The sequence below is a fragment of the Thamnophis elegans genome, chromosome 11 (genome assembly GCF_009769535.1).
Source record: "Thamnophis elegans isolate rThaEle1 chromosome 11, rThaEle1.pri, whole genome shotgun sequence".
Taxonomy (NCBI): Eukaryota; Metazoa; Chordata; class Lepidosauria; order Squamata; family Colubridae; genus Thamnophis; species Thamnophis elegans.
In genome coordinates this window covers 46,518,364-46,544,398 of record NC_045551.1, presented here as the reverse complement: position 1 = coordinate 46,544,398, position 26,035 = coordinate 46,518,364, and the positions used below count along the sequence as shown (strand labels likewise).

At 40.2% G+C, this 26,035-nt stretch overlaps 1 protein-coding gene across 1 annotated transcript in view; it reads right to left on the bottom strand.

The window, feature by feature from the left end:
• Nucleotides 1-26,035, bottom strand: part of ABCC4 (ATP binding cassette subfamily C member 4) — a 210,967-nt gene that overhangs the window by 161,123 nt on the left and 23,809 nt on the right. Inside the window, exons 2-6 of the mRNA XM_032227044.1 lie at nucleotides 19,903-20,013; nucleotides 16,897-17,017; nucleotides 16,145-16,375; nucleotides 4,660-4,749; nucleotides 1,759-1,922 (exon numbers count right to left, since the gene is read on the bottom strand). Coding sequence (XP_032082935.1) covers nucleotides 1,759-1,922; nucleotides 4,660-4,749; nucleotides 16,145-16,375; nucleotides 16,897-17,017; nucleotides 19,903-20,013 — 717 coding nt within the window. The remainder of the gene's footprint in view (nucleotides 1-1,758; nucleotides 1,923-4,659; nucleotides 4,750-16,144; nucleotides 16,376-16,896; nucleotides 17,018-19,902; nucleotides 20,014-26,035) is intronic.

The following is a 26,035-nucleotide window of genomic DNA, read 5'->3' as shown; positions in this document are numbered from 1 at the left end:
TTTACAACCTTTCTTGCCACAGTTGTTAAATGAAGCACTGCCGTTGTTAAGTTAGGGACATGGCTGTCAATCTGGTTTCCAAGTTGATTTTGCTTGTCAGAAAGTCACAAAAGGTGATCACATGATCTTCCAACCGTCATAAATACATGCCAGTTGCCAAGCACTGAAATTTTGATCATATGACCATAGAGAAACGACAACAGTTGTATGAAAAACGGACAGAAGTCCCTTTTTCCGGGGCCTTTGCAACTTTGAATGATCACAGAATGAATTGTTATCATTCTAATACAGGACTACTTATATTATCCCTGTCTTCTCTGTGTTCTGTGTTCCTCTCATTTCTAGATTTTCTTCTTCATGTCCGAGGTTCTACATCTCACCATATCTACCATTTTTCCAGGAGTCTGGCTGAGCATTAAACATATACCATATTATTCTGAGTATAAGATGCACCTTTTTCCCTCAAAAAAGAGGGTGAAAATCTGGGTATGTATTATACACTGAATACAGCATTTTTTTGTCTCCTGAAACCCTGCCCCTTCGCCAAAATGGCTGTGCATAGCTTGGAGGAGGCTTTCATAGAGCTCCTGGGGGCTGGGGAGGGCAGAAATGAGCAAAAAAACGGACCACTTTTTACTCACTTCTCCCCCCCCCCCGCCCCCAGGAACATACTATAAGCTTCCTAATGCCCTTTTTTAACAAAAAATGGGCCATTCTTTGTTCATTCCCTCCCCCCCCCCCCCCAGGAATACTCTACAAGCCTCCTAAAGGCTATTCATGCCCTTTTTTTGAAAAAAAAAATGGTTCCATTTTCGCAAACAACAGGCCGCTTTTGGGAGGTTTGCAGAGTGCAAAACTTTTTTTTTTGAAATTTGCCTCTTCAAAACCATAGTGTGTCTTATACTCTGGTGTGTCTTATACTCCAAAAAATATGGTGGTATCTTTAGAGGTTAGTTTAGAGCAGGGGTGTCAAAACTCGATTTCATTGAGGGCCACATCAGGGTTGTGTTTGACCTCAGGGGAGCCGGGGGGCATGGACAGCTTGCTGTCACTCATGTCGGGGGCTCCTGTGGTAGCCCGACTGCTCTGCCACCAAAAACAGACTCCTGAGCTCTGTTTTCAGCTGCGGCAACCTCCTACCACACTCTGCCAGCAAAAACGGAGCTCGGGAGTCTGTTTTCTCTGGCCGAGTGCTCGGGCTACCACAGGCGCCCCCGACATGCGTCTTGAAAGCCAGCCATCAACACACCCCAATCAACATCTAAAAAGCCACATACAACAGGTACTATATAAATACCATTCCGGAATAGCATACACTCTTCTAGAGAGAAGTTCCCTGAAGATGGACTCTAGCACGAGTCCAAAAGCTTGGAAGACAAAACCTCTGGTCCCAGTGACCAACCCAGATTGGATCCTACAACTAATTAATAAATGTAATCAAAACAAGTCATGAATTCTGCCCCTTTCTATGCTCCTTTTCACACCTTCTGTAACTTTTTAAAAATTCTACTTTATAGTTTGCCTTGTGAAGAAAAACATAAGTTGGGTCTTGTGTATATCTTTGAATGTATAATAAAGATGAAATTTAAAGAAAATCTCTGTTCCACCAGTGCCAGATTTAGCAGACACTCATGTTTGAATCTTTAGTTTCAAAGTATATAACCTTTAAAAAAAACACAGACTAGAAGAACTAACCATGCTGAGTGGCAAGAGTTTTTTTTTATCACTGTGAAGGGACAGGACCCCAATCACTCTTACCTTAGAGCTGAGAAGAGCCTGCCAATGCAGGTTTGAAAGGGAAGAAGAATAAACAGCACCACCATTCCTGCAAGGCAGGACGGGCCAATCTCAAGCCACAGAAGGACAGTCACAGCTATTGCCTGAATGGGTCCAGCCCATAAGAAATGCAAGAAAATAGTCACCTAGGCAAAAAAGAAATTCACATGACTCACAAAATGAACTGAAAGTAAAAAAAAAAAATCATGATAGCTATCAGTTTAGTCCACACATTTCTTGTGTGCCTGGAGGAAAGTCTTGTGGGACCCACAAACAATCTATGTCTGGACATGTTAGGTTATATGTTTAAAAAGTTGTTGTTTTCCCTAAATACTTTGGGAATTCTGCATGTTACTTGAGATGCGCTGGAATTGCTCCTTACTAATATGGGATCTCAAGGCCTCAGCAACTGCTTGCACCATCTGAGATATACCATATTTTTGGAGTATAAGACGCACTGGAGTATAAGACACACCAAAATTTTGAAGAGGCAAATTTAAAAAAAAAGTTTTGCACTCTGCAGACCTCCCCAAAACAGCCCTTTTTTACTAAAACAGGCCCATTTTTGTCAAAAAAAGGGCATGCATAGCCTTTATGAGGCTTATAGAGTGCTCCTGGGGGCTGAGGGGGCAAACACGAGCAAAAAAATGGCCCGTTTTTTGCTCATTTCTGCCCTCCCTAGCCCCCAGGAGCACTCTGGAAGCCTCCGAAAGGCTATGCACGGCCATTTTGGTGAAGGGGTGGGGTTTCGGGAGGCAAAAAATGCTGTATTCAGTGTATAAGATGCACCCACATTTTCACCCTCTTTTTTGAGGGAAAAGGTGCGTCTTATAGTCCAAAAAATACGGCAGCTTCTTTTTACCCTGACATTTATCATCTCTGATCATCTCCACATCTGAGGCTTCATGAGCCAAAACACTCCTATATCTTTAGTGTCCAAGTTTTACTGTAAAATTTCTCCAGGACATTTAAGAAAACCTTCACATGACACAAGTTTAATGCTGTCTGGTTTGTGAGCGTTCTAACCCATATCTCGTGAAACCAGCATACTTACTTTTAACCTATATGAAATCATCTACAGGCAGGGCTAATCCAAGTGACCTGCCCAAGGTAAAATAATGAACTTTGCACTTAGCTGACCTTGAATGATCTTAAAAAAAAACTAAGCATAGTCACACCTGGTTCACACTTTCTTGGCTACCACAAAATATCAGAACTATGCAAGATTGAATTTGGGTCAAATTCAAGAGAGCTGAGGTGGCGCAGTGGTTAGAGTGCAGCACTGCAGGCTACTTCAGCTGACTGCAGTTCTGCAGTTCGGCTGTTCAAATCTCACCGGCTCAAGGTTGACTCAGCCTTCCATCCTTCCGAGGTGGGTAAAATGAGGACCCGGATTGTTGGGGGCAATATGCTGACTCTGTAAACCGCTTAGAGAGGGCTGAAAGCCCTATGAAGCGGTATATAAGTCTAACTGCTATTGCTATTGCTATATGGGTCAATCACCGGGATTAGAGATTTACTCTTCTAAGATTTTAGACTCATGCTGGAGTTCAATTTCAAGGGAATTTCTCTCTACTGTAATACGTGCTTTGGGCTGTTCTGTGAGTTTGTTTATGTGGTGTCTTCCTAAACACAACTCACAGAACAATCCAAAGTACATATTTTAGTAGAGACAAATTCCCTGAAGATGGGCTCCAGCAAATCTCTGGTTCTGGTGACTGACCCAGATTCAATCTCACATCATTATCTTGGGACATACATATTTGCCTTCATTCGTATCAGAACTATAGCCAACACTAGGATGCTTAAAAACTACACCAAAAGAAGGGTATGGTAAATCAGCTTTCTAATATTGTTTAGAAATCTTACATAGACGAGTCAATCTCTTAACTCACAAGGAGTTTGAAGGAGATTTATTGTTCTGCCATTGTATTTGAAGGAGCTTTATTGTTCTGCCATTGTACTATCCCTGAATGAATTTATAGATACCTTTGGCAGTTTTTAAAAGCCAACACGAGCCAGTTTAGTCTATAGGTTAAGCCACCAGCCTAGAAAGTGGGAGACCACAAATTCCAGTCCCCTTTTAATGCGACTTGAAAGCCAGCTGAGTGACCTTGGGCCAGTCACTCTCACTTGGCCCAACCCACTTCACAGGGTTGTTGTGGAAAAAATAAATAAAGCAAGGTGTGTTGGATATGTTTGCCACCTTGAGTTATTTGTGAAAATAATAAAGGTGGGATATAAATGAATAAAAGTAAAATTAATAAAATTAAACCTTCTATTGCACCCAGTGGTGGGATTCAAAAAAATTTTACTACCTGTTCTGTGGGCATGGCTTGGTGGGTGTGGCAAGGGAAGGATACTGTAAAATCTCCATTCCCACCATACTCCAGGGGAAGGTTACTGCAAAATCCCCATTCCTTCCCAATCACCTGGGACTCGGGAGACAGAGAATAGATGGGGGCGGGGCCAGCCAGAGATGGTATTTACTGATTCTCCGAACTACTCAAATTTTCCACTACCGGTTCTCCAGAACTAGCCAGAACTTGCTGAATACGACCTCTGACAGGACCCCAAAAAAGTGAAAGAGAGGAAAAAGAACAAAGTCCTCTTTAAAATTAGAGATTACTGTATGTTATTCTTCTTATCACAATCATCAACTCTAAAAAGACATCTGTTTGGAAATCACACTTCACCTCAATATAAGATGCATCCTACAAAGTATTCTATATAGTCTTTAAAAAGGGTTTTATCCATTGCATACACATACAAGCAAACCCAAGAACTTTCGTTCTATTTTGCTATGAATAAAAAGAAAGGGCCACTACTTAAGATCACTCTTAAGCTACATCATTCAAAATGTATGTCTCCCATATGGCTTACCTGATCAAATTTATTCACATCATTTGATAAAAGATTTACAATCTGACCAGTTGTAGTTTTTGACATGGCTGTATTACTCAGACGAAGCGCCTAAAAGCAGAAACAAATTATTCAAATACCACATTCATACACTGAATAGTATTTAGTCCCAGCATTTTCCCAACTTAGGTATATTTCATCTTTTTTTAATATTTCCTTTTCCAAAAATTAAATATACTACTCCAAAATATTTTCCAAGATTCAATAATCACCTTATGTGTCAATGTAAGGTGACAAAAACTCCAAAAATCAGGATCAAAACCAAGGTTCAAAATTGAGTAATAGTGAAAAAGGAGACCATGATATGTCGTACTGAGTTACATTATGTGAATCTGCCTTTTTGGTCCATAAACTGTCTAGACTGTTGTGTGAATCTGGATAGCTACGATTTACTGAATTTACTTTTGTGTTGCATATGAACCCAACTTCTGCAGAGCTAGCGGTAATTGTATCATTTACACTTGGTAACTCTTTGATGAGAGGAGCACTGTAAATTCTCTTTTCCAATGTATATCATTCTACATGAAATAGAATAATATAGATTATTCTACTTAATGCTAAAGATATTTTTCTATCATTTGATTCTCCTTTTTAATAGCATTTAATTGGGTCTACCTTGCAAGATTGATTTACCTCAAGGAAGAAAGGTTTACTAAGTCTACTTTGCATGTTTTATGGTGAAGAGGTGGTCTTAGGACAATATATTTCTTTTACATGTTTTTTTCTTTAGTAATTGCTAGAAAACAAACCAGATTGTTATTCTCATTCAAATGCCAGGATTAAGAGGAAGGGACTCCACAGAAGACAGTGACCATGAAAGTATCCAGCTACTATTCTAAGAGGCAGGGGCAGAATTAGGATGCAATGATCAAGAAGATTTGGGGGAGGGGGGAATAGAGCTCTTTTCCCCTCTATGGGTTCCCCCAAGCAGCTACAACAAAGCCCAGATCCTTTTCTCAGTCCCTGAATTACCGTATTTTTCGGATGATGAAACGCACCTGACTATAAGATGCGCCTAAATTTAGAAGAGAAAAACAAAAAGAGTTTTGGCCTCTGCACGCCACATTTTTAGCCTTTTTGGGAGGCCTTTTTTGGCCATTTTCCAGCCTTTTTCCTACCCATTTTTGAGGCTTTTGGGAGGGGGCATTTTTGATGCTTTTTTGAGCCGTTTTCAAGGCTTTTTCCAGGCCATTTTTTCCAAAAGGCCTGAAAATGGAGTGTGCAGAGGCCAAAATATGGCCGGTGGGTGGGCGGGGCTTTGGCAATATTCAGTCTATAAGATGCACAGCCATTTTCACCCCCTTTGGGGAGACAAAAAGGTGCATCTTATAGTCCGAAAAATATGGTATTGCCTTTTTTCATGCTAACAATAGCTATTCTTTTGACTCTTTGCAGCTCTTCCATCTGCAACAAAAGTAACCTTTCTTTTCTATCAAAGAATCCCCAAAAACTCAGGATGCTTGGATCAGTTCTTCCTTTTGCAATGCCATACTCTGTCAAACCCCATTGCCACAGCTTTTCCTGTTCTAAGGATTTGTTCAGAAATACAGGTAGTCCTCGACTTACAACCACAGTTGTAAAATTTACGTGGTTAAGTGAGATGTTTGTTAAGTGAACTTTGCCCCCATTTTACAACCTTTCTTGCCGCAGTTGTTAAGTGAACCGCTGGGGTTGATAAAAGTTGGTAGCCCGGTTGTTAAGTGAATCTGGCTTCCCCATTGGCGTTTCTTGTCAGAAGGTCGCAAAAAGGAGATCACGTAACTTGAGGACATAGTAACGGTCATAAATATGAACCAGTTGCAAAGTGTCTGAATTTTGATCACATGATCATGGGGAGGCTGCAAAGTTTGCAACTGTGCAAAACAGTTGTAACTCACGTTTTTCAGTGCCATTTTAACTTTGAATGGTCACTAAATGTACTGTTGTAGGTTGAGGACTCCCTGTATCATCATCTGCTCTAGGGAAACAGGCTACATCAGAAACTGAGGAAAGTATTTGGGGGGAATCGACTTCAGATAAAAGAAAGGAGTCAATTTCTCTCTGTGCCTTTCTCGTACAACAATGCTGGCAACATTTTAAGGACAGAACAACTGTTTGTGTTTCTCCACGCTATGGTGCATTGTGTGGGAATCATAAGCATAGCAAGATCTTTAAACAGTGGAACAACTTGTACTCACTCATACTCCTTGCTTTCCATGCTAACCATGAGAACCAAATCACTCTTCGGGATCTTTGCTTTTTTTAAAAATTTAACAGAAGTGTCACCCAATAGTGACATTCTGTAGTAAACCAGTTTTTCTCGTCTTGATAGAACCTAGAGGCGTGATAAAAACCTACCAAGTTCAGATGCATTAGACCTGATTATCAGAAGCGTTATCCTCTTTTAAAATGTAGAGTATTTAAATCAGTGTTTCTCCACGCTATGGTGCATTGTGTGGGAATCATAAGCATAGCAAGATCTTTAAACAGTGGAACAACTTGTACTCACTCATACTCCTTGCTTTCCATGCTAACCATGAGAACCAAATCACTCTTCGGGATCTTTGCTTTTTTAAAAAATTTAACAGAAGTGTCACCCAATAGTGACATTCTGTAGTAAACCAGTTTTTCTCATCTTGATAGAACCTAGAGGCGTGATAAAAACCTACCAAGTTCAGATGCATTAGACCTGATTATCAGAAGCGTTATCCTCTTTTAAAATGTAGAGTATTTAAATCAGTGTTTCTCCACGCTATGGTGCATTGTGTGGGAATCATAAGCATAGCAAGATCTTTAAACAGTGGAACAACTTGTACTCACTCATACTCCTTGCTTTCCATGCTAACCATGAGAACCAAATCACTCTTCGGGATCTTTGCTTTTTTAAAAAATTTAACAGAAGTGTCACCCAATAGTGACATTCTGTAGTAAACCAGTTTTTCTCGTCTTGATAAAACCTAGAGGCGTGATAAAAACCTACCAAGTTCAGATGCATTAGACCTGATTATCAGAAGCGTTATCCTCTTTTAAAATGTAGAGTATTTAAATCAGTGGTGAAATCTAATCCCCCCCCCACCCTCTGGTTCTGTGGGCATGGCTTGGTGGGTAGGTATGGCCAGCTTTTTTTTTCACTTTCAGTTATTTCTTTTAGCTTTTTAAACATTTTTTCCCTGCCAGTTAGGGCAAACGTAAGAGAAACTCATCAGCAGATGATACCAAGCTGGGAAGAACGGCTGACACTTTAGAATCAAGATTCAGAAGGATCTTGATAGACTTGAATATTGGGTGAAAAACGTAAGGCCCTGCACTTAGAAAGGAAAAACCAAATGCAAAGGTATAGAATAGGTGGTATCTGGCTCAACAGCAGTGACTGTGAAAAGGATCTAGCTGTCCTAGTGGACCACTACTTAGATATGAGCCACCAGTGTGCCACAGCTACCAAAAAAGCCAATGTAGTCCTGTGCTGAATCAACAGAGCGACAGCATCAAGACAATGAGAAGTGATAGAAGTGTATTGCGCTGCACTGGTGAAACCACACTTAGAATACTCCATCCAGTTCTGGTCACAATACAAAAAAAGATGAGGAGACTCTGGAAAGTGTGCAGAGAAGAGGACCAAACATAATAAAATATCTGGAGGCTAAATCATATGATGAATGATTGAGGGAGCTAGGTATGTGTAGCCTATGTAAGAGAAAGATTGGGGGTGACATGATAATTGTCTTCTAGTTCTTGAGGGGCTGTCACAAAGAGGAGAGGACTGACTTATTCTCTAAGGCACCAGAAAGCAGGGTGATGGGTGGAAGCTTGTTAAAGAGAGATTCAACTTAGAAGTAAGGAGAAATTTCCTGTCAGGAAGAACAATTAATCAATGGAATAACTTCCCTCCTGGGGATGTAGGGACTCCATCACTGGAGGTTTTCAAAACTGAACTGGACAACCATTTGACTAGGATGATATAAGGCAGTGATGGCTAACCTTTTTTCCTCAGGTGCCTAAAGCGCAATGTAATGCCCCCCCGCAGCCCCCCTCCCCAGTCCATGCACGTGCGACCCCCATTTTGGTGCTAGCAGGCCTCACTGAAGCCTCCTGAGACCAAAAATGGGGTGTTGGGGGTGCCGCATCCCCCCATCCCCAGTGCATATACACGCAACCCCCAAACACCCATGCATGCACATGTGACCCCCCCCAAACCCCTCCCCCCCGCACATGCGCACACATCTCCCAGCAAAGACCTGAAAATCAACTGGCCGCTTGGAGGAGCATGTATATGTGCAGTGGAGCTGACCTGGCCGACAGTTCACGTGCCCGCAGAGATAGCTTTGTGTGACACATGCCATAGATTTGCCATCACAGATATAAGGTCTCCTGGCTTGAGCAGAGAGTTGGACTAGAAGACCTCCAAGATCCCTTCCAGTCCTATTATTTAAAGTGGTATTCAGTGACGTTTTCCTATAGTGCAATCCCACACCTTGTGAATAATGTAAACAAACCTTTGGAGGCTAATCACACTATAATAAATGTGTAGAAAATGATGAATTCAAAATACATTTCCCACAATGTGATTTCCATGGCACAACAGGCAGGGCATAAAATACTAGAACAAACATCTATTGTAATCAGAATAAGAGAAACAAGCATTTCATTTTCACACACCCTGAATGGTGAGTCCTTAAGGATAAGTTACGCAGTAAATTAATTTTCCTTAACCCAAAAATTAAACTTAACATAAAGAGCAGCCTAATACTTGGTCATTGTTGGACAGATAAACATTACATCATTCTATTAATAATATACAAAATATTTCGCTACAGCAAAGAAGAAAAACCTTAAACCTAAAGGTGAACTACCTAAATGTCCTCTAAAATTTCTAATGCAGGGTAATACAGAACAACTAGAATGACTAGAACAACTAAAATTAAAAAAAGCAGAACAACTAGACACAAGGACCATTTTTTCCCGAATGCCATCACTCTGCTAAACAACTAATTCCCACAACACTGTCATATTACCTACTAAGACTGTATTACTATTATTCTTCTCTTCCTTCTTAATACCTATCTCTTCCCACTTATGACTATAACCATGTTGCTTGTATCTTTAAAATTTATATTGTTTTATGTGTTTCCTAGTATAATTTGATTGCTTATTAGTAACCTGTGACAATCACTAAGTGTTGTATCTTATGATACTTGATGAATATATTCTATTTTATTTTTCTTTATGTACACTGAGAGTATATGCCCCAAAGATAAATTTCTTGTGTGCACAATCACACTTGGCCAATAAAGAATTCTATTCTATTCTACAAAGAGACCAATGTCTCTTAAATCCTCTCTGGAAGGGAAATTCTGGAAGTCCTACTGTCCTTGCAATTGTGTATTAATCGGGGGGGGGGGGTGAGCAATTCAGGAATAGCCTGCTTATTTTTGAATTAAGACTTTAAGGCTAACATACTATTTTGATAGATCATGTTGTTGATAACTAGTCATAGGGATAGGAATCCCTATATTCTGATGCCTATTGTTCAGTCTAGCTAAAAGAGTAGGTAACTCTCCAAAATCAGAAGTTACTGGAGCTAAAAGGTCAGAATTAAGATTTGGATGGCATGGCTATTTATAGTATGGTAAGGTTAAAGTAAATGTTGATTTTAATAATTACTTTGTTAGGCGTGCCATCCTAAGAGTTTGGAATAAATATAAAGTCATGGAAAGTGTGGCTGTCTACCCAGGAATCTATTTTTAGAAAAGAAATGCTGGCAAGGCCAGACTGGTGGACTTACCAAATGATATATTTTAATTGTGGTGACCCTATCCTCAAATCTAAAGAGTTGGAATCAGAAGGTGTTTGCCATTGGTACATATTTACAGTTGAAAGAAAGATTTAAACTATACAAAAAGAAGTATGGATTTGATTTTGTAAAAAATAAATTGGAAATCCTACTCTGTGGTGGTGATGAACATATTATTGCTAAGGTCTATAAATTGTTATTGAAACTAAACTTGGAGAATGAGTATGTAAAGCATTGTATGATTCAGTGGACAAAAACTTTTGATATAATATAATGCTTAAACAATGGGAAAATACACAGATGAAAGATCTAAAATTCACATTAAATTATTTTTTTTTTTAAAAAAACTTTTCTAAGATGATGTACTTTTGGTGTCCAAATCGTCAAGAATGTATAAAGGCTTTTGAAATGAATATTGGAAATGTAAGTGTAAAGAAGGAATTTGTTATCATTTGTGATGGACATGTGAGAAAACAAAGAAATACTGGAGAAGGATTCACATCTTAACACAAAAGATTCTTAAAGGGAATATAAAGATAAAACCAGAGAATTTTCTTTTAGGTTTAATGGATAAAGAACCTGGGGGGAAAAATGAAACTTTGATGCTATAATGTATATGCTGATGACAGTAAGAATACTTTATGCACAAAAATGGAAGGATACTTTGATATCCACAATGGACAAATGGTTACAAAAATTGAAGGGGTCAGCAGGGATGGACAAAGTGACTGCTCTGATTAAAGAAAAGAACACAATTTTGTTTCTACTTGGAAACCACTTTTGGACTTTGTGCTTGAGGTGAAAAAAAATGAAACTTTGATTTTGGGTTTTGCTGATTAGATCAGACTTTTTTATGATAGAAATAGCATATACTACCATATATGTAGAAGTAAAACATGGAGTTTTTATATTTACCTTATTCTACTGCACCAAAAGGAGTTGGAAGTCAATGCTTTTTTTTTCTCTTTTCCCCTTTACCCTACACTTTTCTCTCTTCCCCTTTTCCTTCCTTCTTTTTCCCTTATTTTCTTTTTTTGTTGTACTTCTCTATTTCATCTTTTGATAAACTAATAAAAACACAAATAAAAAAATGAAGTTCCTATGTTCAGTTTATATAGTTATACTCAACATTCTAAAGGTCTAGCTGTTAAGTGCCTTCACGTACATCACTATATTTATGGGTTTGAAGCTATATTTTTTGACTCAAATGCTCACTGCTACTTTAAGTCATATCCTTCCCAGTTCCCATTTTCCAAAACCGCGGATAATACAAATCAGGAACTATCAGATTTGTGCACCAATAAATCTGGAGATAAAGCAACAGAAGACCAAAGTCTAGGACAAGATTTGGTATTAATATTTCCTCATTTCTATGGGGAAATCTTCTATAAATCTTATGAATGAACACTTTAAATGTCTTCTGTTCTTTTTAGCCAGAATGAGCTGATCCAGGTAAAATGGCTCAAAACTACAAATAACAATGTTTTAGAAAAAAACAAAGAGACAAGAGAAAAGTTTCAGGGTGCGAAAGCTCACACACTTTGGATAGGGGTCTTCTCTGGAGATCTGTATACATGAAATTGCTAGATGGTTTACTGCCTCCAATATATTCAAGTTATATATATTTTTTTATAAATGAAAATATTACAAAACTCCATGGGCTCAATGATCACCTTTTAGACAAAACATCACCCGAATAAGCGTTGCTTTCTTCAACATCTCGCTGATTATGGAAGCAAAATGGAATAAGGCAGTGGTGGCAAACCTTTTTTGGCTCGTGTGCCAAAAGCGGGGAGAGCGCAGGGGGGTCATGCGCGGGTGTGCTATGCCCATAATGCAATGTGTGACCCCAGCGCACATGCACACTTAACCAGAGATCCCCCCCCCATTTTGGGCATACTTTTTCGCCCTCCCCAGGCTCCAGAGGCTTTACAGCACCCAGGAGCATTCTAAAAGCCTCCTAAAGCCTCTGCACAGCCATTTTGGTGAAGGGGATGGGGTTTCGGGATGCCAAAAATACTGTATTCAGTGTATAAGACGCACCCAGATTTTCATCCTCTTTTTTGATGGAAAAAGGTGCATCTTATACTCAGAAAAATACACTAATGTGCTCCATTGCTTTTTAAGCCTTTGTCACTTAAAAGTAGAAGAAAATATGCTGACTACCTGAGGTTTTGCGAAGATCACGAAACTTTCATTTCAGTTTTAACAAACCAGTTGAAGGAAGCACACACTTTGTTCTTGACCACTGTTTAATTATGCAGCAACATTACATAAATTACATAAATTATATAATTATATCATGGTAACATAGAGTGAGAATACCATCTATTTCATGCAAATTCGATTGCACTAAGATTCACTAAATCGAGGACCCAATGTAATTTTCCAGAACTGAAAAGGGCTTAGTGATTTCAATGACTTCTGCAATATTGAGGGGTAAAATGGGAAAGGCATTAGAACCCTAAAATAAGGAGAAAGGAGCCTAACACAAACCAAATGAGCTTTTCTCCATTTCTTGTTTTTAGATGAAGTATTGGTTGAAAAGCTTGTTTCCTGACTCCCAAAACTCTCTGTAGAATATTATTCAGTGTAGCAAATTAATTCCCCAGAGATGACTTTATGCGCAAGAAAGCATCCTACCTAATGACAACAGAGATCCTAGGAGGTATCAGAAGGAAGAGTTCAGGTTGAAAAACAAACGTAGCTTTTCTGCAAAGGCATAATAGCAAAGACAGTCAGTACTGGGCAGTGTTTTTCAGTCTTAAGTATTACATCTTCAGTATCCAGTTTGTTGGTTGATTGCCCTTTGAGAGTGGCCTTGCTGATGCAAAAAATCTCATTTTATAACTGTCAAATTCTGTCATCTTTGGCATTTTGACTGGAATGATGTGATTGGAAGTGGCTCCCATTAGCAAGTTTCCAGCGCATTACACTTATAAAACATGTGACTGCACTGTATGAGATGCTCAAGCATGTCTTGCACAAACTTGGTATTATAGACCTTTTGGCATAGCAGTCATTTTTGCATAAAATAGCAGGATACGTACAGGTATTAGCAAAGACAGTACTTAGGTCCCATCCATTTAGGTTTATGGGAGATAGGTATTTGCTATTGCTCAAGTGTAATGGGAGGTCACACTAAATATTGCCACTTTAAAGCAACGGTCCACAACCTTTCGAACTTGATAGCCCAGTCCGGCATGGGGGGAGAGGGGGGCATGTGAGTGACAGGCGAACGTGCACATGCACAGCTATATTTGTGAAAGGGGGCGCGTGCCCTCTACTCACACAAATGGAGCTTTGCACGCAAGCAGAGGGTCCTTGCACCAACGCACGAAGCTCCACTCACATAAACGGCAGGCATTTGTGCTCACACGCAAAGCTCCACTTGTGTGAAAGTGGCCGAGTTTCAAACAGGCTGAGGCCCGGTAGTGGGCCACAGCCTGGGGGTTTGGGACCCCCTGGCTTACATGATATATAATATAGCAAAATATTACAACTTTCAGGGTGTAATTAAAAATAGTACTAAAATAAAATCATAAAAGCTCAAACCAGTAAGATAAAACTGCAGTAAAACACTTCAAAGTAAAACTGAATTTTAAAAAAAAGATGAAGAAATGCCTGAGATTGATTAAAAGTAAATATTAAATACAGGAGTTCCATTTTTAATATCTTTTGAAAGCCGACAAGGTTGGATCCAAGTAACATGTGACAATGAGTGCAGTGGCCAACCTGTTCTCAGCCAATTGCATTTTTCATGTAATCTTCAAAGAGCGCCAAATTGGCATACAGTGCAGTAGTCTAAATGAGTGGTAATGAAGGTGTGAATTAGTGTAAGTCCTCCTGTACTAGGTAAATATATATCTAAGCTATAAGCTACAAAGCAACTTCTATAAGGTTCCACAAAATGCAGCAGTTCCATCACAAATAGAATAGAAGAGCTAGTTTAAAATATGAGATACTTCTAAAGTGCATAAGTAAATAACTGTTCTGACCCAGCCTTAGCAGACTTCTTGTCCCGAAAACCCCCTCTTTATTTATCTCCTGTGAATTAATGGCATTGACACACCGAAAAGTCCAGGCAATAGTCCTTCAAGGAGTTAACTGCAGTAGCAGACCTTATCAGTTCCTTGAGATAATTGCCAGGCTGGGAGCTTCCAACCACAAAGCTCCAAATTAAGTTCTGGCAAGCAGTCTCTGAGGCACGAAACACGATGAGCCAAATCTTCTGAAATCTGAACAGTTGTCTTCTACAACCACCACTCTCCTTTCCTTATATTTATTCCCCAGCCACGAGGGGTCACTCAGTGTCCACGTGTGCTTTTCTTCCCGAGTCGACTCCTTGTCCTCAGTTGTTCTCCTCTCCTAACAGCTCTGCGCATATACGCATCTGGAACAGGCCCCAGCTGTTCTTCCTCCCAACTTATCTCTGCTTCCGACACAGCAACCATCAGAGCCTTTTCCAGACTCCAGAACTGACCCAAGTTCTTCCCCAACCTCCTCCGCATCCGAGTTTGCTGCCAGTTTGCTGCCAGTGGCAGGCCACAACACTAACAGTAGATTTAGATAAAGTATTCCCTTCTAGACACATACAATATCGAATGCTTTTTAAAGTAGAACAGATGAGCTGATCTCCCACGGAAGAAAAATATATAAAAATAGGGCCCCTCAATGTACAAATCCTGCAATCTTTAAAAGCATCCCAGTACAGGCATTCTTCAACTTACAACAGTTGTTTAGTGACTGTCTTACAACAGTTTGTTTAGTGATTGTTCAAAAATAACAACGGCCCTGTCAAAAAGTGACTTATGACCATTTTTCACACTTACAACTGTCGCCGCATCCTCTTGGTCAGGTGATCAAAATGCAGACATTTGTCATATTTAAGATGGCCGCACTATCCCAGGGTCATGTGATCACCTTTTGTGACCTTCAGACAAGCAAAGTCAAACGGGGAAGCCAAATTCCCGTAACTACCGTGTCACTAACGTTAACAACTGCTGTGATTTGATTCACAACTCTGGCAAGAAAGGTTGCAAAACCTTTCAAAATTCATTTAACAATTGTCTCGCTTAGCAACAGAGATTTTGGGCTCAATTAAAGTCAGACGTCGAGGACTACCTGGGTTGGTAACATAGAAAGGCATCGTGGACAGAAGGCAGAGTCAGAAAAGTTAGTTACGGGACGGCTGAATTACATCATCACACCCTTCCTTATTGTAAATGGACACAGATCAGTGTAGCATACCTTGAAGATTTTTGAGATAATTCTTGACCACAACAATAACAGAAGTAGAAGGAAGCCTAAAACTGGACAACAGTGTTAGAAAGAAGTCTTACCTAACCCCCTTCATTCCTCCTAATTTTTCACTAGTATGGTAAATTTTTTGCATTAAAAGTCATAAGAACTAGCCGTTAATAACAGCAGCCAATGTCTTTCTAGCCTGCTGCTTTTTCTGGAGATTTCAGCCCTTGGCCTGCCCACCCAGAATGGAATTTACATAGGACACACTGATGTAATCTTAACATTCTTTTCACGGAGACCCACATATTACATCGGCCTGCTAAGCTCATGATTCTAGAAACACTTGTTTGCTTCACCCACAATGCCGGACAATCACTCACCTATGCTTGGGGTCCCTGTTTATTGAGATAAAGAAAACCCATTACCTACCTTGTGATAAATCATATGGCACATGGCTACCCTCAGCTTCATGCCAGCACGTTGTACATGATAAAAATACAGATGATGAGTGATGGCCAGAATCAAAGTGCACACAGATAAGGCTGCAGCAGAGCCATAGGCGTAGGCCAAAGCATTTTCGTCAGCATGCGTAGAGCCAACCTTTTCAAAATACCCAATAATCATTCCCAGAAATACTGGCTGAATTAGTATCAGAGTTTCCTTTAAAAAAAAAGAAAAAGAAAAGAGGAACAATTGAAATAAAATATTCTTCTTAATATTTTTATTCTACTATGTAGGCTGCTAAAGTGAGGCTGTGCAAAGTGTTATAAATTCAAAACACGATGTTCTAATCTTACAGGAAGGATTCCAAAGCTGCAGCAAGCACGAAATTATCCTGAACTCAAAATATTTTGAGTTTGGAACGCTTCTGGTATGTATGTATGTATGTATGTATGTATGTATTTATTTATTTATTTATTTATTTATTTATTTATTATATTTCTATAACAGCTCATGTAAAGTTGGTACAGTAGGAGGAATATTAAGAGAGTGGTAAAGGGGGCTAAAACAAGAATTGAATACATTTTCATTTCCCCCATTTTTCCTTTGTTTTTGCTGTTGTTTAATATTTTCTTGAAAATGTATAGCATTAAGCAGGGAGTAGGCATGTTAAAATCACCATCTCACAATTTTTGCTTGCAGATTTATTTTTTAATAGGATATCTCTTATAGTCTGTTACCTCAACCAATGTAAAGCAACCCAGCATTAAATAAGATTTCCAGTAACAAAGGATAATTGCTTTTGTCAAACGTGGTGTTCTTGCTTCTTTTTCAGCCTTTTGTACTTCTTTATCCCAGTACCTATAAATATAAGAATTAAAATCAGGTGGGAGAAGTCAGAAAGAGTTCAATATATCCTATCTGCAGGCATTTCTTATAGCTAATGGTCAAGTCATAAAATAGTAAAATACAGTGAGATACGGTCCAACATCGATCTTGCTAAAAAAAACACAACCCTTTCCAACCTTGTATTCTTAAATATGCTGGCTACATCTTCCTTCTTAATGTTACTCCTAAAAAGTATCTGAAGCATGTGAAGGTAAAGAAGTATAAAAGTAAAGGTAGAGGTTCCCCTCGCACATATTTGCTAGTTGTTCCCGACTCTAGAGGGTGGTGCTCATCTCTGGTTCAAAGTCGAAGAGTCAACGCTGTCTGAAGACGTCTCCATGGTCTTGTGGCCGGCATGACTAAATGCTGAAGGCACTCAGAACGCTGTTACCCTCCCACCAAAGGTGGTCCCTATTTTTCTACTTGTATTTTTACGTTCTTTTGAACTGCTAGGTTGGCAGAAGTTGGGACAAGTAACGGGAGCTCACTCCGTTACATGGTGCTAGGGATTCGAACCGCGGAAATGCCGACCTTTCTGATCGACAAGCTCAGCATCTTAGCCACTAAGCGACCCTGTCCCTTAAGAAGAAGTATAGGGACAAGTATAAAGAAGTATAGAGGTACAAAGATTGCACAAAGATTCCAAAGCAAGTCCACGGTGCTTATTCATTCTGATAGCAGTCATAGGCAGTGACAGCTCTTAACTAACCTTGACTGACTTTGATAAAAGTTTAGCAGGTTGCAATTGATTATAGAGCTGATTTTGGAATATGGAAGCAATGAACAAGCTGTTAAGGGAGGACTTTGTGAAAAAAAAATCATAGGAGAGTATGAGGTAAAAAGTTCAAAGTAACTCTGCCTAGATTTCTTCACTATAAAACAGGACAAAAATAAATCTGGACAGGCCTCCAGCACTCCTGGAATCCCTATCATGCTCATTTTTCAACTTTGCCTACCTGAAGAGTTGGGATGGAGTCATATTTGCTTAGCATTTGGAAGGGTGGCCAAAAGCTATAGAGTAGACTATACTGGAAAATCTGGCGGGGGGGAAAAAATCAATAAACAGGTGGTGGCAAAACACTTCTCCACTGTTGCCATTGGGGTCAATCCAGAAGCCACACTTTTCAGCCTATCCTTGTTATACTTTCCAGCCCAGCAGAAGTCACCATGAGCCAAGTTCAACTCAAGAAGATTCTACCTTACCCAGAAATAAATAAGATAAGATTTCATGGTTTCTCATGGCATCATGCTTGGATCTAGAAAAGGCAACCTCTGCAAAATTCAAGTTGTAAAGTGATAACAAGTTCAGGAAAAAAGAGGAAAGCGGGGGTGTCAAACTCAAGACCCACGGGCCACATCCGGCCTGCAGGGTGCTTAGATCTAGCCCACGGGGCTGCCCTAGAAACAGTGAAGGTCCAGCCCACAATTCCTCTGCCAGCAAAAATGGAGGGCCACATGGCCACAGGGCTCCATTTTCGATCACAACGGCCTCCTGCAGCCCTCTGCCAATGAAAATGAAGCTCAGGGGCAGTGGTGAAATTCAAAAATGTTTACTACCAGTTCTATGGGCATGGCTTGGTGTGCATGGCAGGGGAAGGAAACTGCAAAATCTCCATTCCCACCCACTCCAGGGGAAGGACATTGCAAAATCTCCATTCCCACCACACTCTGGGGTCAGTCAGAGGTGGTATTTACCGGTTCAAAATTTCTGCTACCAGTCTCCAGAACCTTTCAGAGCCTACTGGATTTCACCCCTATCGAGGAGGCTATGTACAGCCTGCCCGGGGTCCATTTTCAGCTGCAATGGCCTCCTGCAACCTTCTGCCAGTGAAAACAAAGCTCAGGGAGGCTCTGTTTTCACTGGCAGTGGGCTGCAGGAGGCTGTCATGGTCAAAAACGGAGCCCAGGAGGGCTTCCCTGAGCTCCATTTTGCTGGTAGAGGGCTGCAGGAGGCCGTCACAGCCAAAAACTGATGCTCAATGAGTGACATTGACCTGACCATGCCCATCCCCGCCATGCCCCTGGCTCCCCCAAACACAACCCTGATGTGATCCTCAATGAAATTGAGTTTGACTCCCCTGGCTTAAGGGCACCATAATGGGTTATGTGACCAGGAAAGAGGAAGAATGATTTTTAGAACAGTGAAGTCAATAACAATCCATGCAGTCACCCAACAGACTTACAGGGATAGGAGTGCATTGGTATCAGCCCTTCAAGGTTGTCCAGATCAGAAAGTAGATTCCACAAGAAAAATAAAATGTTTCTTTGTTGAGAAAGGTTACAGTAACAGAAATGCAAAACTCTTTGTTTTCCTTCCTTTCTCTTATAGCCCAGGGAGTCGAGGGTAACTGGTCTGGGCTCAAAACATACTTATGCACCTGTCACCTTAATGGTTTTTAGATGGTTCCTCCGACATCCTTCCCCTGCTTCAAACTGAAGAAAGGTGAGTTGATTTTTTTTCTTCACACCCCCTGCCAATTTTTTAAGAAAACTTTTAAATTTAGTCTTTCTTTTTCCCATACCAAATTTGGTTAGGCAGGGTCCTCTTTCTCTTTATTACTTTCCAATATTCCATTGTGTTGAGAAGAATAACAAGTCCTTTCTTGGTTTCTAGACCTAACCTCTTTGCTAGCAGTGGCCATATCTGATGACTGTATTTTCTTTTGGTGTGAACATAGTCGCGCATGCACATTCCCCACCCCACCCCAAGACCTAATGTTCAATCTCAGTCAGTTTTGTGGGGGGGTTGCCTGCTTCTTCCTTCACATGGAATTTGGTCCTGGTTGCCTTTGATGACTTTGGACTATAAAGAACAAAAAGACTGAATTATCTGTACTGAGACATTGGGATTTACATACCATTGCAGTGTTTCCCCGAGCACCTTAGACGAATCCTCAGTGAGTACTTTGTACATATCATCTTCTTCTAGTTTCCGTTTATGACCAATAACAAATAAAGGATTTAGCCAGCTGTCAAAAGAAAGATTACTTTCCATGTAATTATTGTACAAGACAAATATAAACTTCTTTCTTTCTTTCTTTCTTTTTTTCTTTCCTTCTCCCTCTCTCCCTCCCTTCTCACTCTCATATCACAACACCTACATCCAGTGGTGGGATTTAAATAATTTAACAACCGGTTCTTTGCCCTAATGACCAGCTGGGGAGGCCGGGCTCAGTGGTCATGTGACTGGGTGGGTGTGACAACTCAACGTCACTCAGGTTGATGGACGGGTTAACTGGAGAGGCAGTTTCTGTAAGCAGGGAAATAAAGATTAGGCTAGAAACAAGACCAGAATGTTTCCTTCCTGCCTTCCTTACAGGAATTAGCCCCGTAAAGTGGAAAAAAACAAAAACAAAAGGAGATTTCTTCCAACTCCAAACTGCTTAGAAAATTAACAACTGGTTCTCCCAGATCGATGTGAGCTGGTTGAATCCCACCACTGTCTACATCTCAACGTTAGTTCACACAGTCAGAAAAATAAAAGCATACTTTTGGAGAAGATGCTCACAAAGCTACAATAAATTTCTAGTACTTGGAGGGGGGGACTTTAGAAGTTATACAGTAAATAAATTGAGAGCAGAAAGTTTTATGTGATTCTACTCTATAAATATCAGAAATGTTCATCAAAACATGAAATTGTAAACAATATATAAATAACAGCAGATTATAAACGTAACAATATGTTGGATTTCACTGCCATGATTCCTAATATTGTAACCTTCAGAGGACTGGTATTTTTAGAATAGCCACAGGTCATTAATAATGCTAGTTGTTTTGTAAAGATTTTTTAAATATTTGCCAGGGACACCTAGCTATATTACAAGAAGTTAAGAATCTCTGGGACCTGCTTCTCTTTTTGTCCTGTTATGTAAGACAAGCCTCACTATTTTTATTTTATTTTTTTGGTGCAGAATTTTGAGAGTATGTCATGAAAATAGCTGCATCCATGAGGGGTTTGCTTATTGCCAAAACAGCTTAATGAAGGTACGCCACATGATTTTCAGGATATTCTCAAGTGCCATGGTGAAAACTACCTGTCAGCCTCCCAAACAGACCTGACAGGAAACACAACAAGCCACAGTACTTCTACTTTATTGTAAAGTTACATCATTGGACTCTTGCAAGTCTGAAAGTATAAATCTCCCACTCTCTCTTTTTACTGTCTGGTTAATTCGGATGGATCCTTTCTAAACGTATTTCTCTGCTGTTACTCAGTTGCTGGCTTCTCCCTGTTTTATCCTTGGCAGCATCTCTTCTCCCTGTCTTCTATTACATCTCACACGAATTACATTTTTATTTTCTGAGAAATTAAAGAGCTCTTGTTAGTCGCATATATTCCTGGGAATAAAAGTACCAAAGGTTAATTCTTTGCTTTGTAGCCTGACAGCCTAATTGGATGGATGGATGGATGGATGGATGGATGGATGGATGGATGGATGGATGGATGGATGGATGGATGGATGGATAGATAGATAGATAGATAGATAGATAGATAGATAGATAATGGATGGATTGGGTGGGTGGGTGGGTGGGTGGGTGGGTGGGTAGGTAGGTAGGTAGGTAGGTAGGTAGGTAGGTAGGTAGGTAGATAGATAGATAGATAGATAGATAGATAGATAGATAGATAGATAGATAGATAGATAGATAGATAGATAGATAGATGATGGATGATGGATGATGGATGGGTGTGTGCGTGTGTTTGTATGTATTTGTGTGTGTGTTTGGGAATCATGAAACACGTTTTTCAACCAATACTACCTCTAAAAACAAGAAACTGAAAAAAACTTATTGATTCATGTTAGGATCCTCTCTCCTTATTTTAGGGTTCTAATTCCTTTTCCATTTTACCTCTCAATATTCCAGAAGTCACTGAAATCCCTAACTCTTTTTCAGCTTCGGAAAATGGGGATGGTTCCATTTGAGTGGTAGAAATGCGCATATGCGGCTCCATTTGCACATGGAAACAGCATGCAGCAGGTGTGTGTGCCCACAGCTCACACAAATGGAGCTTCGTGCATGAGTGGGAGCACCCATTGCTCATGCGACTCACTGCAGCCCAGTTCCAAACAGGTCACAGCCCTGGGGGTGCTTCCATTACAATAAAAGTATAATGATAAATTGGATGATATGAACTATTAGCTGGTACAAAATTCAATGCACAGACTGGTAAATGGCATTAGATAATTAATCCTGTATCTGAACTGCTGATATCCACACTAAGACATTTTTCAATGTTCAATTGAATTTTCATCTATCATCTCTCAACGACCCGGAAATGATTTTAAAAAAGGAACATGCACAGCAAAATGAACTTTAGTGGCTTGCTAAGTATACATTGCTTTAACCTGACATTTCTTCTCACTATTTCTTTTTGTTCTGTTTGCTGACCAAATCTTCGTGGGCCCAAGGGTGAGAACAATGGACAATCATTACTCAAGCTGCATAGTTTTTCAGCTCTCTCCCTGAATTCAAAAGACTTTCTGATGCCGTGCCCTTTAGACTTTCAGTCATCCCTTCAAGTATTACAGGCAATGAACTATTTCTGTTGGCTTATTAATTAGCAATGTTTTAGTGCCCCTTCTCCTGAGCAACCCTGAAGAGAATGACATTTAAGCATTTACACACACACACATAGACACACACACACACTCCTCTTCTGCTAGTCCACTGCCTTGTGCTATGCTTCCCTGCCTGGCTGGTGTTTTTTTCTTGTTTCCAAGAAATAGGATTAGAGGGCAAGATAACAAGACACAAAATACCTTTGAGTCAAAACTCTTTTGCTTCTTGACTTTCAGCCATTTTTCTTCCTCTATATGTTCTTTTCTTAACTATCCTATTGTCTATTCAGTTTTGTATATTTTGGATATTTGAATATCAACTCTCTCATGCTGGTTAATGGCTGCAATAAAGTTAAGTATATAAACACAACTAGTTAAGTTATAGCCTGAAATTCCAGAATGTGCTCAGATTGAGATAATATTTATCTCTATCATTGCAATTCAAAAGTAGGCTGCCTCTGGCTTGAAACCAAGCTAAATTTGGGGAAGTCATCCAAAGCAATTACTCTATTATAAGAAGAGTGTCTGAAATCTAAGAGCCCTGGTGGCCTAGTGGTTAAAGTGAAGTTAGAGCGCCAGCGGTTTGGCAGATCAAATCTCATCAGGCTCAAGGTTGACTCAGTCTTCCCTCCTTCCGAGTTGGGTAAAATGAGGCCCCAGATTGTTGGGGGCCATAAGCTGACTCTAAACCGCTAAGAGAGGGCTGGAAAGCACTGTGAAGCGGTATATAAGTCTAAGTGCTATTGCTATTACTAAATGAATGGAGTTGATTTTACAGAAGGAGCAATTCACCTAGCTGCACTCCTAAATCTCAAATGCTAAATTAATAAACTGCATAAACTTGTTAAGGTCAACATATTACTAATTATATCAAAGTAAAGCCACAGGAGAGACAGTTTTACTTCTAAGAAAGCAAGGTTGGGGTCAGTCAGCTATCAGCTTTCGGACTCAGCATGCATGTCTCTACAATCCATGAGTCATATAAAGTAACCAAGTCTTCATGTTTTTCCTGCAAGGAAATGAAAATACAGCAAGGCTGCATATATATAGATGCCAGGCATCTAGCAGGAAAGACATTTGCATTTTGGTGGGTTGTAAATATTATCAGCCCAGGTTTCAGAATATGGTCTATTTTCCTGGGGTTTGCCCAAACTCTGTCAATGCCAGGATGGGATATTTCCATTCCCACACTGCTCCCACACCCACCCAAAAAATCCTAAGGCTTGTGAATCCAATGATATGAGATTATCTGAACATAGAATTTTCTGCCTCCACGCCCTTGAAGAAAGTTTTATTTCCTCTTAGGGAACAAAATTGGAGCCCCCCCCAAATAGAAAAGCAAAGGAGATAATAACACCCTTCAGGTGTTCCTCAATAACAAACAACGAAGAGAACAATAAACAAAGCAATGTTATCATTCCATATGTTGCAGGAATATCGGAACAGCTCAGGAGGATCTTCAGCCGACACAATGTACAGGCACACTTCAAACCCAAGGATTCACTAAGTCAGAAGCTTGTTCACACCCAGACACAAACGGAATGACGTGGTATCTGCAGTACAATGCAGTGAGCCATATGTAGACCTCCACATTGGGGAAACAAAACAACCACTTCATAAACACATGGTACAACACAAGAGAACAAACCCATCAGGACTAGATTCAGCAGTCCATCTGCATTTAAAAAACACAGGCCATTCTTTTGAAGACAGCAAAATCCACATTTTGGACAGAGCTGGTATGAAATAGGGGTCAAAGAGGCCATATACGTCAAAATTGAACAGTCCTCTCTCAACAGAGGGGGAGGGATATGACATCATCAATCTCCGGTCTATAGCACAGTCCTTTCAACAGTTCCAAGAAGGCTCCATGTCCATTTGCACTCAGGTGACCCAGAGAACACAGATAAACACCCAAGTGGCCTCAATGACTCTCTAAAAGAATGCAAATGACCAGCTGTCTGCAAGGAGTATAAATCCTTTCAATCCCCATCATCCAGTGAGAGCTGAAGAAGCTTCTTGGGTGAGAAGTGAAACGTCTTCAAGTCCAGTTCCACTCCAAATAACAACATTTGTCCTGCTATCTCCAGTGTTATTCCAATCCAAACTATGTCAGTTATTTATGTTCATGCTAGACCTGAGAACAATTCAGCCAGAGATCAGTTCTTGATTTGCTTTTACATAGCAGACAGGATTTTTGCCAGATTAAACCCTTACTACTCTCTGCTTGGGAGAGTAGGGAGTGGCTATCCTTACTCTCTGTATGGAATGGGACAATTTGCCATGGCCAACTCAATGTAGCCAACTCACTGAAGGACAACTCGCCACAGAAAATTCCATGCGGGATAACGCAGCACAATAAATGTTATCTGCCACTATTTCTTTGACATAATTCCCACCTTTTTGAATGGAAACACTGTCAAAGAAACAGTAGCAGATAACATTTTTTTAGATATTCCGCATGGAATTTTCTGTGGCAAGCTGTCCCGCGGTGAGTTGGCCATGGTGATGTGGCCCTTCCCATGCTGTTTCTTGTCCCAGGAAAAGGAGTTGCTCGGGGGACTATAAAATGTATTTCCAGTTTCCAGCACACACAATGCGCCTTAGCAGACAAGTCCTCCAGTTACTGCTGCACATGCACATGTGCCGGTCAGCTAGCCAGTGTGCATGTTCATGTTGGAAAATGGAGGACAGTTCTTCCGGTTTCCGGCACTGCTGCATGTACAAAGGTCAACTGATCGGGATGTGCGCATGTGCCCCAGAAACCCAGAAGAGGAACGAGTGACGCCATGCATGCCAGATGGGATGGCTCCATGTGCCACTTCAGGCATGCGTGTCATAGGTTCTCCATCACAGGTCTAGGGGGTTTAGTTGTTAGAGGCATTGAGCCAATCAGAGATCGCACTATATTGTTGTGACTTTCATTAAAAAGCTTCAAAAATGAGGGATGGGTGGGGATTCAGCTACTTATTATTTCCAAAAGTGACATAAATTAAGGAAGTATGAACATTTCAGTTTGCATCACTTCTAAATCGGTGTCAGTTGACAGGTCACAACTACATTGTTCTGCAATCTGCAATCATTTCAGGGTTTTTTTTTCCTCCTTTAATCATCTCTGTCATAAATTACGCATGTTAACTTGGTTTACTGCCCAGACAGCTTTTCCCAAAGAATTACCCAAGAATTATTCCAGCAGCCATTTCCAGAAATGTATGCATGACCACACACACACACACACACACACCACCAACAACAACAACAACCTCTATCACCCAAGCAGAAAATCTATGTTCCTAGCATTTTTTCTAAGCTCTGTAGAGAAGAACAACAGAAATGGAGGTAAATTTAGATGATAGCAATCTTGCAAGCTACATCATCAGCCTTTAGTTAAAATTTTAGGGGGGGGGGGCGATATCCTATGGCTTCTGAGATG